Raw genomic sequence first — 16,926 nt, 5'->3', positions numbered from 1 at the left:
AACATTTCAAAAATCAAAACGAAGAAGAAATAATGCTAGAACATGTTAGGTGTTATGGATCAGAAGAATCAAGGTGAGCAAAACTCTACAAGATTACAAAATTATTGTCTTAACTTCAATTATACAATTTAGAAGCACATGCCTTTTAAAAACTATCGCAAACATAAATTAAAAACACGTCTCAACTCTCAACTTGTTTTTATTTTTGTATTTTTCCAACTATTTATAAATAGAATTAGGTTGCATAAATTATAGAAAACTCTACCAAAAACATTTATATAAATAAAAATAAAAACTAAAAACTATATATCAAACACTGGCCTTCATCACATCCATAATTAAACCAGTGATGAACCAAACACAGGATCTGAATTCTCAAGGGAACAGAATAAAAAAATAAAAAAACAAAGAAGAAAGGAACAGATTGGACCGGCTAAAATTCTGGTCGGATAGATCGACTCGGTAATGGCCCAAATGGTTTTGATGCATAAGGACACTTCAGTAACTTCCCAGTGGTTAGGGTTTTAGGGTTTCTTTACTTGTTTTCTGATTTGGCTAGGATATAAGGCTGCATCTCGTCTTCCGCAGGTCTCTGCCACGAGCTCAAAGAACTGGGATAGCTTCCTCGTTGCTGGAGGTGAGTACTACTGGTAGCTATAATCTATCACAGCTTCTGTTCTTAATTCTTTATTTTTCCTCACTTTTTTTCAGATTTGCTTCTGCACATATCAGTGAGTGTTTGATTACACCATTCAACTGCTTCATAGAATCTGGGTTAAGATCAAATCTTCTACTTTTCGAACGAAAAAATCATTCTTTGTCAGTTAGATAAAGATTTGTGTATTTTCTGTTTGATTTTCTTTTCTTTGGGTTGAATTTGACGCTTAATTGGTTTCAATTCTAATCTTACTCATTTGCTTCTTTTTTAGCCACAGAAAGAGGTTTTAGATCCAAATTTCTACAGCGAAAATGTCAGGGTATGTGATTCTCTCTTGCTGTGTTTGAGTCAGTTGTTTGTAACTATTTTAATATAGTATAACTTGAGATTTTTTATGTGCTATGGTTGATCATACAAGTGCAGATATGTATCTGTATTTGTCTTTCTGAAAATTTATTTATGTCGGATTTATCCGCTTAATCTCTCAACATTAGTTATTGTGCCCTATTTATGTGTATTCTCCAATGAGTTTTCTTACAGTTCTTTAGTTATTGAAGGACTTAAAAAACTGACATTCCTTGTAACAATTGTCACCTAAACTTTCTTAGATGGATGGTAAATTTCTGTTTGAAGGGAAGCTTTTGCATACTTGAGAAGTACATTATTAACCCGTGTATTACAATGTAGATCTGGAATTCTGGTATAAATCCATTATTTTGACTCAGTAATTTGAGAAGTGCCCATGAATCCATTATTTTGAGTCACTAATTTGGCAAGTGCTCCGTGCTCCGACCATTTCTGAGGAGTCCATTAATCTGATATCCCACGTTATCCTACTTATGGCACAAATAATGATGTGTTCTGTGGATGGCCTCTTGGATATGCAGGCCTGAAAATGGTTTCCCTTCTTTTATATATGTATCCTATTCTCTTGTATTCTGCTGCAGTTCAAGGTTCTGGAATGAGTCTGGATCCTGTGCTTACAGTCCTGGATAGATTTAGAATTTGTATGGTACCAGAATAGATGAATTTTAGGAAAAATAAAATTAAAATTGAAAATATCTGAAAAACAGAGGAAAAAATAAAAACGAAATCAGAGAAGAAATTAGAGGAGTTACAAGATAATATGGTAGTAAGGTCAGAGAAGAAGAGATGAATGGTCAGACCTGGTTCGTAGAGGTTAAAAAAAAATAAAAGAAGGGAGATCAGTCTGGAATAACAATCCTTTATGCATGTTAGCAGCTCCAAAGCTCTTGAGAAAAGTCAAAATTGTTTATTTGAAATTGGTAGGACAAAAAGACATCAATATACAATTTAGGCTTAAAGCCTTGGCTTTCTCTCTTTCCTGACAATATGTAGTCTGGTTTACTTTATCTATTTACTTTGTCATAATAAAAATCTATAACTAACTTATTTGGCTGGCCCAAATCTTTTGGGTTGGAACCCCGTCCCGTGGCTGGGATTTTCTTTTGGCGCTTTCCTCTTCCCGTTCGCTGCTGCCGCCCTATTCCCTCATACTCTTCCATTCTTCTTCTTCCCACTCTATCGCTCCATCTGCTTCCTCTTCCTGCTGCTCAGTCTCAACCCTGTCCTCTTCATTCTTCTTCCCTCTGCTTCATCCTTCCACTGAAAAGCCCATTCTCGCTCCATCTCTTTCATTCTCCTTCCTTCTGTTGCAGCTCCATCTTTGGTTTATACTCTGTTGCATATCCTCCTGCTTGGCTCTTGCCTCTGTCCTTATTATACCAAAACTTCCAAAAAATGTTGGCCCCTCTTTCTGGCATGACTCCTTAACCTCTCTCACAATTAGACCTATGATGGAGAAGGGAGATTGGACTTTTTCATAGCCATGGACAAGATATACCTGTACAATAAAAAAGGCTAATAGTTGTAATATCATAGTTAAATAGCCTCATGTCTCCCATGAAACCTCCTCCAAAAGCTGGAGAGACTGATGATAAGGCTAAAGTGTTCTTGCTTTTGCCCAATTTGACTTTTACGAAGTTATAGGGATATGGGTTTTTCCACTCCAACTAATCTTGTTAAGTTCAATCTTTTTTTCTTCAGTAGTACAGAAAATCTACCAAGAAGCTAAATTGTCAATTTATTAATTTATTGTGCTGAATTCCGTTCAATGGATGCCCCCCCAAAGAACCACTACAAGTCTTGTCTCTTTCCTTCTCTGCTTTTTATTCTGATTTCTTATCTTATCTGATGAAATTGTGGACTAACTCTTTCTCCCTCTCCTGAGTCTATGATGCAATTCAGTGAATCAACTTCTCACCTCCATTGCACCATGCAGTGATTAATCCATGTTCAAATGTGACCATGAACAAGAACCCATTTCACATGAGCAGGTCTTTGCCTGGTTTCCCTACCAGAAGGTACTGGTGAGCTTTGGTGATGCCAATCGCATGGAGCAGATCCTAATCCACTGTGAAAATGCAATTGGAAGCAATTACACTACTCTAGCCCAGTAGATCCTTGGGATCCTTAACAACATCGCAACTCCCAATGGAGACTCTACTAGTGTTTCACTTCCAGTTTCCTTCAAGCTTTGATAGCCTGTCCAGCAAGGACTGTAAACTGGAAGATGCACACTGCAGTGGCCCAATCGAAGGCTGAGTTGGCTCTCCAAACCCATTAATTCTCTGTGGTGGAACTGGCCAGCTTTTTGGACCTCACATCTTGCATAGGTTTGGTTTCACAGCAGTCAGTGATGTCATCTCTGAAGCCATTGAAGGCTTCTCTGTCACCCACATTGTTGATCTAAGCCCCACTCATAAAATATGTTGTAAAGACTTTTTACGCACATTCAGTTGCTAAAACTAATTTTTGTTATATGATCTATTCATTTTATAGTGACCAAACAATTTTTCATTTTCGGTCAAAAGTGGTTCTTACTTGCTGTTTCTTTATGAAATAGTAAAAATGATGATGAAAAGTGATACCAAAAAGAGCCTAAAACTGAGCTGTGATATAAGTTGTGAGCCATAATCTGATTCACAAACTGTCAACGTTGCCTATTGACCTTATGCTCACTTTAAGTGCCATTATAACAAAAAACACAATATCAAGCAGCCCAAGATCCACATGCCCATGAAAAGACTTGACTTTCTATTCTCAACCAGGCAGTCTGCAATAAGTGTGTTGTTTCAATAGGTCAATAGAAATGCATAATCATAAAATTTCTCAAAATATGTGTGAATTGCTTGTTCCAATTGCAAATAAATTTACTCTCTCTTGGCTTAGCTGTAGCTATGTGTTTGAATCGGAATAATAACTACTGTTCATTTATTTTGATCCCTTTCACCTACTTTGTGTTCTCTATATTTAAACTACACTAGTTAATATTGGTAAATAGCATGATTCTCACATTTATTCATTTATACATTCAGTGAAGAGGTTACTGCAGCAGCAGCAGCAGTTGAAAAGCCGGCTCCCACCATTGGCGAGCCCATGGATATAATGACAGCTTTGCAACTTGTGTTGAAGAAATCACTGGCACATGGGGGGCTTGCCCGTGGGCTACATGAAGGTGCTAAAGTTATTGAGAAGCATGCCGCACAACTCTGTGTAGTTGCAGAAGACTGCAACCAGCCAGATTATGTCAAATTGGTCAGAGCACTTTGTGCAGACCACAATGTGAGCTTAATATCTGTTCCAAGTGCTAAGACTCTCGGCGAATGGGCTGGGGTAAGTATATCCTAGTTTAATATTTCTTTGAGCCATCAGACTCCAACCTGATTTATAATGAGGGGAGTTACCTGTTGCTATCTTGAAAACATGGGGTGTGGAATTAGTGGCACATTGGAAAGATCAGAGCACCTTGCTCGTTTGGCATCTTGTTCTGTTAAATATTGATTAGGTTATTTGAAGTCCTTTTCGCTGGGAAGAAGTCTTTGCCTGATGATTCAGGTACCTGTCAATTTGAACAGAGTGTGGATAGATATCTCTGGTGGATTTGGTACCCATTGGGGAGGTGTTTGAACTCATATGTGGACTCCATATGCTGTCGACTTCTTCTTTTGCTCATTCATGTCCCTAGTAAATGGCATCTGATTAACAGATTATTTCTTTGATCCTATTATGTAGTTGTGTAAGATTGACTCAGAGGGAAAAGCAAGAAAGGTGGTTGGTTGTTCTTGTGTCGTCGTGAAGGTGAGTAATGAGTACAATGACTCTCATGTTAAACCCATTTGTCTTGTAGGATTCATCTAATGTTTATTTCTCCTATGGCATTTCTTGTTTTCCTACTTGTGTGCAGGACTATGGGGAAGAATCTGAGGGTCTTAATATCGTTCAAGAGTATGTGAAGTCGCATTAAGTTAAATTAGTGAGAAGCTACAATATTTGAGGTCTTTGTCCTGGAGTCATTCATTAGGAACCTTTTTCTTCAATTTTCGCCCATCTGCTGTTTGAGAGCGTTCTGAACAGATGTTTGGAAATTTCAATTTTTGATCTACTTGATTACATAGCTAGAATGGAGGAAATGCAGTTAATTGTCATTGTTGTGCAATATTTTTTGATGTGGATTTAGTTTGTGCCAATTATATCCCTTCTTAATATATATTTCCTATAAAGCATTTACAAAATAACAGGAACTACTAGAAAAATGAAGGTCATTTTGGGGTTTGATTGATCTTTAGCTATTGTTTATACCAGAAAAGTTCTTTAGTTATTGTCCTCACAAAGGTTTAAAGGACCGATATAGACTATTGTATTGGTAACGTGCTTCACGTATCATTTTGGCAAGGCTTGCAAATGTTAAAGGGGATTGGATTGGATCCTCTCATCCACACTGGTTATAGGGGTTTGATTTGCCGCTGAACACTCGTTACAACAAAGAGTAAATCTAAAATGGGGTATAGGCAAGGTCCGAGGTATCGGATGGTGTTGCCGTGTCGGTGGCGGCAACACCACCGAAACCCCGAAAAGTCGGCGACCTTTCGCAGACATTTAGTGGGGCGGGGTTTTCGGGGTTTTCCTTGGAAGGTGGCCATTAGCCGATCACCGATTTCATTTCCGATAATAGCGAAAGAAGGAATCTTGTGGTTGACCATACTGAAACATACTCAAACATCTTCACTCCTCGCATGCCCTTAGAAGCGCCTGAGACTGCCCTGGGAAGTCCTCCAGATCAATTACAGGGATTGTCATTTCACAAACAGCACACTTTCTCAGACAAGCTCCTCAGTTTCTTCTGTTCTGTTCAACTCTCTTATCCCTTTTCGATCGACTCATTTTGCAGCCGCAGTCCGCGAGAGTAGACTGAAGTCAGTGAAGAGAAGACTGTAGTACACCGTCTCAAACTGAGAGAGAGAGGGAGAGATTTCGTCAACATTTTGCCGGTTCGACGAAAAATCACAGATTTCCGGCAATTTTCCGGTGACATTTCGTACCTTTCGTTTCGATTGCTTGTTTCATGTCGGACTTGGGCGACTAGGCGATATATCTCCGACATCAAGTACCGTGGGTATAGGGTAGGAGTGAGACAGTGATTCTAAGAGTCTCTGGTAAACATGCATCCGTGCGAGTTAATAATATTCATCGTGATAAAAATGCAGGGATTACCGAGTCTGTTTTATTACTACTGCTGTCATTGCTCATCTTGTAAGCATATCTACCAGGTCTCATTTCATGCATCCGTTCTCTCCTTCACAACCGTATATGCATTATAACATAAAAACCGGCTTTTGTAGTATAGAAAATTCATTAACAACGCTTATATCTTAGATCCAGCACAGAACCCATCACCTTGATTTTTAAGCAGCTTTACTTGGTTTGGGTTTAGACTTGAGACCCCTTTGTTTCGGATAGTGGGTGTCTCACGTCCGGGTCTCCCACCCGGAGAGCTTAGTATATCAGATTTTGGCCAAAAAAAAAAAAAAAAAAAAAAAAAAAAACCCCACTTGTGCATCGTTCTCAAACTAGTGTTTTAGACTCTTAGACATAGGTTAAGGTTAGGTGTTTGTGACAATAGTACAGTGGGCCCTAATCCCAATCTGTGATTATAGCGAGTGATAGTCGATCGCACGGAAATGCTGTCAGTATTGCCACATCAAGCCACATTATTTTTCATTAATTTTGATGATAACAAATATAATGTACTAATGGTTATATTGAGTTGTATATGCCTAATTGAAGATGAGATCAAATGGACCAAACCCAGCTCAAGACTAGATGTCCAAGGCCAAGTGTGATCTTTCTTATATTTATGTCTTCATTATTTAGGGATGATTTCTATTTACACAGTCGACCAATCAATCATGATTGACCAAACCACTGATACGAATAATATCTAAATACCAAATCCGTTCTCTATATAACCGCCGTAAAAGAGAAGAGGCTCTTGGGAAGATCAAAGAAAGAACATCTTCTTCCTCTATAAAGAAGTCTTCTAATAATTTTGAACCCAATGTTTTCAAAAAAATGTTGATCAAGTCAAATGATGAAGACTAAGTCAAGATGGACAAGAAGACTAAATCAAGCTAAGCATGAAAAATGGAGTACAAGAAAACTCAAGAGCAAGAATGGAAATCAACTCATTATCATTAGAATTGCACTAACTCAAGCTCAAGGACAAGACTTGGTAAACTAGGACTTAGGACACTTCCATGCACAACTGAATGTAATTGCATTCATTTTTATTGAAATCATGTGTGTCATGTAATTAGAATTGACCTAAGACATGTTAGTAGAATGTAAGTGGACATAGGGTTGGCTAGCAGGACCAAAAAGCCCTTCAAATCCACATAGTGTTGCAGACGGGACACCTTGAGAATTGTGTGCATCATAGGTCCATTTAAGCCAATGATGCACCATTTGCCCAGACGGCAATCCATCTAAGCACTCAAAACCTAATGGCTATATTTCCACGACTATATTTAAATTAAAGGTGCACCATATTTGACTGTTTATTCTATGGCCAATGTCTTGAATGTCATCTTTATAAGCCCGACCACCCCCATTTAAGAACTTTTATCTTGTGCGTTGAATACTAGCCCTCTACACTCTCTCAAGCTCTCAAATACTTAAAAGATTCACTTGCTTTTGCTTCTCACACTCTCTCAACCCTTGAAGAATATTCCAAGGCGTCAAAGCAAGCTCACTAGAGCCAAGCTTGAGATGATTGAAGGTTTTTGGAGTTTCATTGGTGGTGCATATACTCATCTTGTGCATCCATCCAACATTGCATCACTCACACACAATGGGTAAAGTGTCACACCGCTTGTTAGGTAATCTCTTACCATATTCTTGTATCTTATATTTTCATTTAATTTAGGTAGATTAAATCGGTTAGAGGGTGTTCTTGGCCTAGGATAAACAAAAAAATTTAGATTGTGCTCTTGCCTATCATAACAAAGATTGCAAGAGTTGCTCTTACCCTTGACCAACAAAGATTTGTAAATCAAATCTTGGTTGGCCAACCGATCGACCCACCACTTTTTGTTTATCGTAGCAAGGTTTGTGTCTTGCACAATATTTTGGGCATAATTTGTTCGAAACAAATCTAATTGATTTAATTCTTTTTGCAATGGTTTCTAGATTTGAAGGGCTTTCATAAGGACTTTCATAAGGACTTGGTTTCAAATCCAACCCTAACTCATCATAATTTGGAGTTAACCTAGCTATACTACAATTGGTAGAATGTTTAAGCATGTCGTTTTACTTGATCCTTGTCGCCACAATGTGCATTCCTTGAAAGTAGGCAATCCATCTTCCTAAACCCACTGAATCAAGGCCTTTCTTCCTCTCGGATTCCACCGTGGCCACCTTAGCAAGGTCCACTCTACCATCTTCATGGATTCTAGATTCCAGTATACTCCTGATGGAAATATAGTCTAGTAATGTTTGGTTGTTTAGGTTTCAAGTCCTATATGGTAACATCATGTTAGAATCTAGTAAGGTTGTTACATAAGGAGTCATTAGGCCATTGAAGGAGCATCATGACAAATGTTAAATCCCTCAGAAAGCCCCCAAAGAGTATTTTCGTACAAATCATAATAAAAAATCCATAACAAGTGAGAGAAAAAAAAAAAAAAAAACCCAAAAGAACTACCATAAGAGGAAGAAGAAAAAAAAAATTAAAAATCAAACAACACTAAAGTTTGGCAAACCTAAAGAAAATATATTGATATGTATAAATTCTATCCAACCCCTATTATAGACTTTTACCTAAGTCAAAGTTTAAGGGCAAGGAAACCTACTTTACGTTCTTTTTTTTTTTTTGTTGCCAACTCCGGTTTCTAAGGCTTTGCCCTGACTAATCCGGTGTTCGACCTGGGTCGCACACCTGGCTGTGGTAGGTGAGTCTCCCAACAAGAATTTTTTGCATTCACAAGATTTCGATATCGAAACCTTACTTCTCTTTTATAAGAGTGGAAAATCACTTTATTAATTACAATAGTCATCCTGAAACTCCACCCTTTGCATTTTTTCCATTTTGCATGCTGACGTGTCCAGAAAATCATTTGCTAGTTTAATTACCAAAAAAAGAAGAAAATCATTTTGATCCTTGAGTAGTGGCATCAACGTAAATTTGGTACAAAGCAGCACCTAAATGTTAAATATATAGGTGTAAAGATAAAAAATAAAAAAAATAAGGCATCCTATCCAAAAAAGAAAAAGAAAAAAAAAAGGACAAATGGTCCCTAAACCTAAAGTCAGCCATTTTGATTCTCCGGTCCACACACGAAATCAATGTGAGTATCCCCATTATTCTGTTGCAGGTTATAATTAGTCAAGCAAATTGAAATTCGAAAAAAAACAAAAACAAAATCTTCTCATTCGGTACCCTACCTTTACGCACACACACTAATGGTTATGAGGTGGTGGGTGAACTATGAAAGGGAAAGATAGAGGCGGCGGTGGTGGTCGAAAGGGATAAGGGGTGTGGTGGTTTTCGGCAAGGTATAAGAAAAAAGGAGTGAGAAGAGGGTTAAGCATAAGATGAGACGCAAGGTTAATTTAATAATTTAACATCAGAAAGGTATTTTGTTTTATTCTATATTAGAAATCAACTAATACTCATGGTCCAACATGTCGGTCGGTGTCGCCATGTCGAACCATGGCAACACGGTGACTTGGGCGACATGTCGGTCGGTGTCGCCATGTCGAACCATGGCAACACGGTGACTTGGGCGACATGTCGCCAGATGTCGGACGACTTTTGGCAAGGGGTTCGATGAAAAATCGAACCCCTGTTTCAAAGGGTATTTCACGTCATTTTGACCTGAAATTTGACGTGTAATCTAATTTGAAGCCAATAAACACATAGAAAGTGTTATTTAAACACATTAGAAGTGTTATTTTGACCTAAAATATCACATAATCTAAAGTTTATAATTAGCACATATCCTGCTATATGCGGGCAAAACTGAAAGTTTGGAAAATTTATATAAACTAATGTAAATATGTAAACAAAACACAAATACACAACTAGTAAATAGATGTACTAAAGTTTATAATTCATTATACAATTATGTTGAGTATGACTCATGCTTCACATATTGTTGTCGACGGACACGGGTCCCGCTCACTTTGGCAAAAATCTAACGAAAAATCGGCGAAAAACGAATGAAATACTGTTATATATGTGAATGTAGCAATATATCACCGATTTTTCGGTGATATATCGACATTTTGCCAACACAAGGCGATATATCATCGCTATATTGTAAATATTGTGTCGCTAGGGGAATCGTGTCGCCCCCGGTGATATATCGCCCCAGTGTCGGCGACACAATGTACCATGTTAATACTCAAACTGTTAAGTTGTAGGCTAGATGTAATTTAATTGTAAGTTACTGGCAAGGGAAAATTTTTAAGTAAAATATCACTAAAACACGGCAATATTTTGCTTTTGCTACTCACCAAACTAAAAAATCCCTCAAAAACTAGATTAACCAAATATCGCCAGAAAATCGCCAAGCCAACAAAATGTCTGCGAAAAATCGCCACTCAAACTCTGTGTTTCGAAACTTTAAGGTTTGTAAGAGTGTAGCCTACTATGGTTGGAGTTGGGAATTTGGATTCTTGTGAATCATCCGATTCCTCCATTGATTTCTCTGCCTGTGCAATTTCTTGTTTTTCTTATCCATATATCCCTAGAGAGCATCATAAGATACCGAGCAACATCTTCCTCTGGAGTGGTGTCAGAAACAGAGCCTATTGGTTCAGGCTCTGATTGTGGATTCAATGTTTCGTGCTTCGGTTAATGCTTCGATCAAACTTGAAACAGAATCCACAGAAGAGCTTTTGTTTGTTAGATCCTGAGGTGTTTTATCGATGCTGGTTTGGTTGTTCAAGACAAATAAAACGACACAGAACCGTCTAAAAACCATCTCGGAGGAGATCAAAGCAAGTTTGCAAATCCAACATCATCTGAGGAGAGTGAAGAAATTTCTTGCAAGAACAACCACAATCACTAGAGCTCAAGAAACCCAAGTCGAGCAAATCTAGTAAACCTCATTTTTCTGCGATTTTGTGGTCCTTCTTTACATGTAATTTAGGCTATTTAATGCAGGTAATAGAGTTTTGGCCTAACTTAAGTGAAGAACACGAAAAACTCAAAAAAAAGTTAATAATAAAGATACAATTAGTGGTATAAATGGATAATCCAAATCCGCTTTCTAATTCGCATTTGGCCCGTTAAGAGTTATTTGAATTCGTCCGATTACTAATAGGATACGGATATGGTATACCCATTTCTTACCGATTATTATCCATTCGAACAAAATTATTTGATTATGTTATTTATTTATATTTATTTTTTTTATTTTATAAATTTTTTATCTGTGATTTTCTACTAAAATAACTTTCAAAGTTGCTAAATTTTTAAATTTCAAGCTTACCCCTCACAAATAAAATGGTAAAGATGTAAATAAGTAGTCGAAAACTTGTATTCAATTTGTATTCATGCCTATTTAAAAGAATCTTCTTAAGAAAATAATTATCCGGTTATCATCCGAATCCGACTTAATCCGTCCGAAAACCGATAGGATATTATTAGAATTCGTTCGAATGTAATAGGATGCGGGTATGGTATTACCATTATCCGATCCGTTTACACCCCTAGATACAATTTAAGTGAAAACGTTAAGAAAAGAAACAAAAAAAGAGAGATCTGATACATTTATCAAATAAAAAGAGAGATAAAGTAATATTATTACTAAATGGGGGAGATAAGTGATATAAAAAAATTAAAAAAAAAAAAATAAAACTGAGGATATTCAAGATTAAGGTCGGGCTCTTTTTACCCGACCCAAAGGAACCCGGTTGCAACTTACAACCCGAGTTCCTGCACAATGAAGACAAAAGACGCTTGTCAAACAATGTGACTTGAACGATTGACATCAAAGCTCGTAAAAGAAAGACATGCACAAAACTAAAATCCTCCACTAGATTTTAACGATTGACCCACCAGTGGACCCCACTTTGATTAATATGGATTGTACGGCACCGATCATAACGAATTCTAAGAGCAAATTTTCTTTTCCATTTATTTTTAATTTATTTCCCTTTTTTTTTTAATAATATATCAGCACAGATCATGGCTTCCTTAAGAAGCTCTTCACTTCACTGCTCTGCTCTGTTTTGCTTCTCTCAGTCACTCTTTGAGCAATGATGATCGTTTTCTGTAGCTCTTCACTTCGAAACTGATCGGAGAATGGCGAAGGTTCTTCAGAATGACGAGGTTCTTGACCGTTCCGGCGGACGAAATTTCAGGTTATGGCCAGCCTTTCGCCGGAAAATCTTGGATACGATGCGCTGCGGTGGTTCACAACATCGTCGGAATAAAGAAGGCGGTGCCATTTCATCTCCGATTCAGAAGCCGACACTGAAGCAAACGGATTTGGAAAGGAAAGGAGGATCGGAGACGTTATCGGAGATCTTGAACTTGTCGGTAACTTTGGAAACCAGAGTAGTTGAAGCTGAGGTCGAAACGAAGAGGAATGCTGAAGTTTTTGATGAGTTTCAAGGAGTTTTTAAGAGATTACAGTCTGATGAAGGATTTTTGCAAAAGGAAGCAGCTCTGGATGTTAGGAGACTTGCGAAGGAAGATTCTGAGGCGAGATCGACTCTCGCTATGCTTGGAGTGATTCCTCTTCTTGTAGCAATGCTTGATTCTAACGATCAAGATATTCAGATCGCTTCGCTATATGCTCTTCTCAATCTAGGGATTGGAAATGATATGTTAGTTCATTCATCTTATAGCATTGTTTTAGTTGCTTAAGTTGAATTTTCTGTGTCATTTGTAGCTTGCATGTTTTTCTGATTTTGCAGGAACAAAGCAGCTATAGTCAAAGCAGGTTCTGTTCACAAGATGCTTAAGCTCATCGACGAGTCACCGACCTCGTCCGTTTCCGAAGCCATTGTTGCGAATCTTCTCGGCTTGAGTGCTCTTGACGCTAATAAACCAATCATTGGTTCTTCTGGTGCGATTCCTTTCCTTGTGAAAACCCTTCAAAACGTGGACAACAACAAGAGTGGCCTTCAAGAAAGGGAAGATTCTCTTCGAGCTCTGTATAACCTTTCCATCTCCAGTTCAAACATCAACCAAATTCTGGAAACGAATCTCGTTTCTTACCTCCTAAGCATCGTCGGAGATATGAAATTGAGTGAACGAGTCCTCTCAATCCTCAGCAATGTAGTTTCGTGGCCAGAAGGACGGAAAGCTATTAGCGATTCCCCAGAAGCATTTCCGATTCTGATCGACGTTTTAAATTGGATAGACTCGCCGACTTGTCAGGAAAAGGCATGTTACATTTTAATGGTGATGGCCCATAAGGCTTATGGCGATCGGCAAGCCATGATTGAAGCAGGAATTGTGTCTTCTCTGCTTGAATTGACGCTTTTAGGTAGCACATTAGCACAGAAGAGGGCTTCAAGAATACTGGGATGTCTCAGAATAGACAAAGGGAAGCATGTTCCGGAAGGTTATGGGGCTGCAGTGTCGGCACCTATTTGTGGGTCATCATCGTCTTCGGCTGGTCCGAGTAGGTTGAAGGAAACCTCGGATGAAGAAGAGGATAAAATGATGAGCGAGGAAAAGAAAGCAGTGAAGCAATTGGTACAGCAGAGCTTGCAGAACAACATGAGAAGAATCGTGAAGAGGGCAAACTTGATACATGATTTCGTTCCTTCTGATCACTTCAAGTCTCTCACCTCAACATCAACTTCGAAGAGCTTACCATTTTAAAAGGCGAGGGAAAACGGGTACTTCTTCTAAATCTGAGATTTTCAAAATTATCAAATAACACTGTTCTGGAAACAGGTGGAACCGATCTTTGAGGCTCTGTTCTTGATCTTTTACCTAGACCCAATGCTTACAAAAAGAAGTGCTAGTGTTTAGCCAATTAAACTGGTTCAGGTTTTGGTAAAATTAATTAATAAATTTGATAATTATAGCATTATAATAGTTCCTGTCTTCCTGATACATCCATGTCGACTTTTTCTGCGACACTAGCTCAGCATGTGTTCACAAATAGTGTTGCTGGTTCTGCATGCCTTATTATTATTTTTTTCCTTCAAAATTTCCTCATTTTAATAAGATAATAGTTGTTAAATCGTATATACTCCAATAAAATGTTAAATCGTCAAAAGTTTCAGAGTTAATGGTGCTTATTAAATTAAGTTCTTTAACAGATCTTAAATATGTCAACAGACTCGATAGGCTCATTAAAATATCAACTTTTCAATGTTCATTACTTATCTGGAAATGTTTTCAATGACTTTGATTCCTTCTGTTGAAGTTAGGTGATTCATGTTTCTAAAACAAAAAAATTGCCATGTCTGAGTCCTTGTATGTTATATTTTTTGTAGTTGAGAGTTGAATTTTTTGTGTAAATACAGATACAATTATCTTGGGCTGCCAATCCAACCCCGGTTTTTAATGGGTTTGGAAGTTTTAAATTCAGAGTTGAATATACTTTTGTGAGTTTTAAAATTAATGCTCTGCAATTGTTTTATGGTCATCAAACTGAAACGGCTGAAACTGTTGCAGGGTTGTTAGATAAAAAACCCTAGTTAAGGAAAAGAAGACATTTTGGACTATTATCTGTATTAACATCATGTGTAATGAATAATATAATATTTTGTCGATCTAGTGAGTTATTATAGTTTCCCTGGTCCATGTAAAGTTCACATCTTCCATGGGAATCTCATTTGCCCACCTGCAATTTTGATTAGTTTATGCATATAAGTTCTTATCTATTGTTGCTTTCATAGAAAGAAGGGATTCTAAGTTTCGTGCTTTGGAATTCGTTTTGGAGATCTTTCAGAATCCAAGGCAGAAAAGAAAAGGAAGCTTCTTGGCTTTAACACTTGGAGAGAATACTTTTTTTACATGAAGTGATTGCCGACAAAATATAAGCTTGGTGAGTGGTAAACAGAACAAGAAAGTACTAAATTACAGATCTGTAAATGTGTGGGGACACTGGGCAGCATGGGTGTAAAGCAGAAACCTTTTGATTTTAACTTGTCTATTTACTGATGCCAATGAAGCTTCCGTAACCGGGATGGGCATATGAAGGCCCATTTCTGAGCAACACACATGAGCATCACAGTGGCGTACAGTGACTGATAGAGAATGCCTAGCATGGGTTGTGGCTTGGTTACACCCAAGTGGCTGAAGTGAGTAGCTATTGCAAATGGCTGTGATACATTGAGGTATGTCAACAAAATCAACAAGTCGTGTTTCAACTAAATAGAATCGACCATATGAATTCTTGTCTATCAGTCAGTTCTAATGATGCCATGGTAGGGACAAGGCCTACATAATTGCTCAAATGCATAGGGATGCTTCGAAGGAGAACAAAACATTCGCCAATGAATGAACAGTTTCATGAAATAAGTATAAGTAGGTCCATTAGCTGCTTTTGTACACATATTGGACACCACATCACAGAGTTTTGAAGAAATATTGTATTTAATTGAGAGTTTGTTTCTGAAGAAAGAGCGCTATTTGAGAGTTAAAAACAAAACAAAACATCTCTTCTCCTTCCTGAGAAGAGGTAAAACGTCGAACAAAAAAAAAAAAGAAGAGGTAGAACACAACGCTAAACAAGAATGCAGTAGAAAAAGGGTAGATTATGATTTCTAGTTCATTACCAAGAAGGATGACAATGGCATTTTTGCATCGTCTATGGAGGCCTTTAATGCCATCACCATCTATGATTGCTTTTCAATCCACCTTTTGATGAACTTCTGGATAAACTCGTCGGTGCATGGTTCTTTTGTAAGGTTGATCTCCCTGCAACGTACCACTAAACTTGAATTCTGGTCATGCCATTTGGCCTAACCAATGCCTCATCAAATTTTAGACGATGATGAATGACATTCTTTCCGACCATTTATTATTTTTTTTGATGATTTGCTTATTTCAATAGCACTTGGCCAGAGCACTTACACCAGGTCCTCACAGTCCTACAGGCCCACGCCCTAATGCCAAATAGTCTAAATTAGACCTATAAAAGGATAGCTGAAATCCACCTCCAAATTCATATTTGTTTAAAGGTATCCGTGTCTGAAAATTTTCTTACCGAAAAATGTCCATATCCATCCGCCAAGCAACCATTGCTTATCCGATCGGACAATATCTGGATAGAGTAAAGTATTCAATATTTTTTTTCTTTGAAAATGGATGATATTCGGATTCGGAAAACAGTGATCGGTAATCGGATAATTTCCATTAAACACTTCTCTCTAAAAAAGGGGCTAATAATCGGATTCAAAAACCGGTAATTGGAAATCGGGAAAAAAAAAAAGGACAATCTCCAATCAATAATCGGATAATTTATCGGATATCCAATAAAGTTTCAAATTTGAATGTCTCTAAATTTCTACCTGATTTGGATTCAAATTGCAATTTTGCTAATTGTATTTGGAATCGGATACTAGTGTTTCCGAGCCGAAACCAATCTGTATACAGGTCTAGTCCAAATGCATTACGTCCTCTTTACTTGTGCATTTTGCTATGTTTTTCTAACACCCCAGCTCTAGTTTTGATTCTTACCCTAAGCCAACTTTGGTGTAACATTGCCTTAATATAGCTGCCGGAATGACTCTATGGCACTACCTCCAATCAAAGGTTTAAAGTATCTCACAACACCATATGATACTAGCCGATACGTATCTTTATTTGACCCAACCGATACGATACATCTCGATACATCTCTCCATTAAATTACACTAAAATACATTAGCCAGAACAATACAATACTCGATACAGGACGATACGTCTCTTAAAATCACCTGCCCGATAC

At 37.7% G+C, this 16,926-nt stretch overlaps 2 protein-coding genes across 4 annotated transcripts; both read left to right on the top strand.

Moving 5' to 3' along the window:
• The first annotated feature begins 542 nt into the window (after positions 1–542).
• LOC148999961 (small ribosomal subunit protein eS12-like) lies at positions 543–5,312 on the top strand. Of its 2 annotated transcripts, none has more exons than XM_089140637.1 (5): positions 543–637; positions 930–977; positions 4,057–4,354; positions 4,754–4,819; positions 4,926–5,311. In XM_089140637.1, exons 2-5 carry the CDS (start codon positions 970–972, stop codon positions 4,983–4,985), a joined length of 432 nt encoding a protein of 143 aa, XP_088996763.1. In that variant the 5' UTR covers positions 543–637; positions 930–969; the 3' UTR covers positions 4,986–5,311. The 2 variants fall into 2 exon arrangements, with proteins under 2 accessions (XP_088996763.1, XP_088996764.1); XM_089140638.1 differs by having other exon boundaries at positions 551–650; positions 4,926–5,312.
• Positions 5,313–12,247: 6,935 nt separating this feature from the next.
• Positions 12,248–15,794, top strand: LOC148999960 (U-box domain-containing protein 45-like). 2 transcript variants are annotated; one of them, XM_089141100.1, is made up of 3 exons: positions 12,248–12,856; positions 12,947–13,879; positions 14,944–15,794. In XM_089141100.1, exons 1-2 carry the CDS (start codon positions 12,330–12,332, stop codon positions 13,860–13,862), a joined length of 1,443 nt encoding a protein of 480 aa, XP_088997226.1. In that variant the 5' UTR covers positions 12,248–12,329; the 3' UTR covers positions 13,863–13,879; positions 14,944–15,794. The 2 variants fall into 2 exon arrangements, with proteins under 2 accessions (XP_088997226.1, XP_088997225.1); XM_089141099.1 differs by lacking the exon at positions 14,944–15,794 and having other exon boundaries at positions 12,947–14,914.
• Positions 15,795–16,926: the final 1,132 nt, after the last annotated feature.

The sequence above is a fragment of the Hakea prostrata genome, chromosome 11 (genome assembly GCF_041222555.1).
Source record: "Hakea prostrata isolate BN-2017 chromosome 11, UWA_Hpros_2, whole genome shotgun sequence".
NCBI classification, from domain to species: domain Eukaryota; kingdom Viridiplantae; phylum Streptophyta; class Magnoliopsida; order Proteales; family Proteaceae; genus Hakea; species Hakea prostrata.
This window is presented reverse-complemented; position numbering and strand designations above follow the sequence as displayed.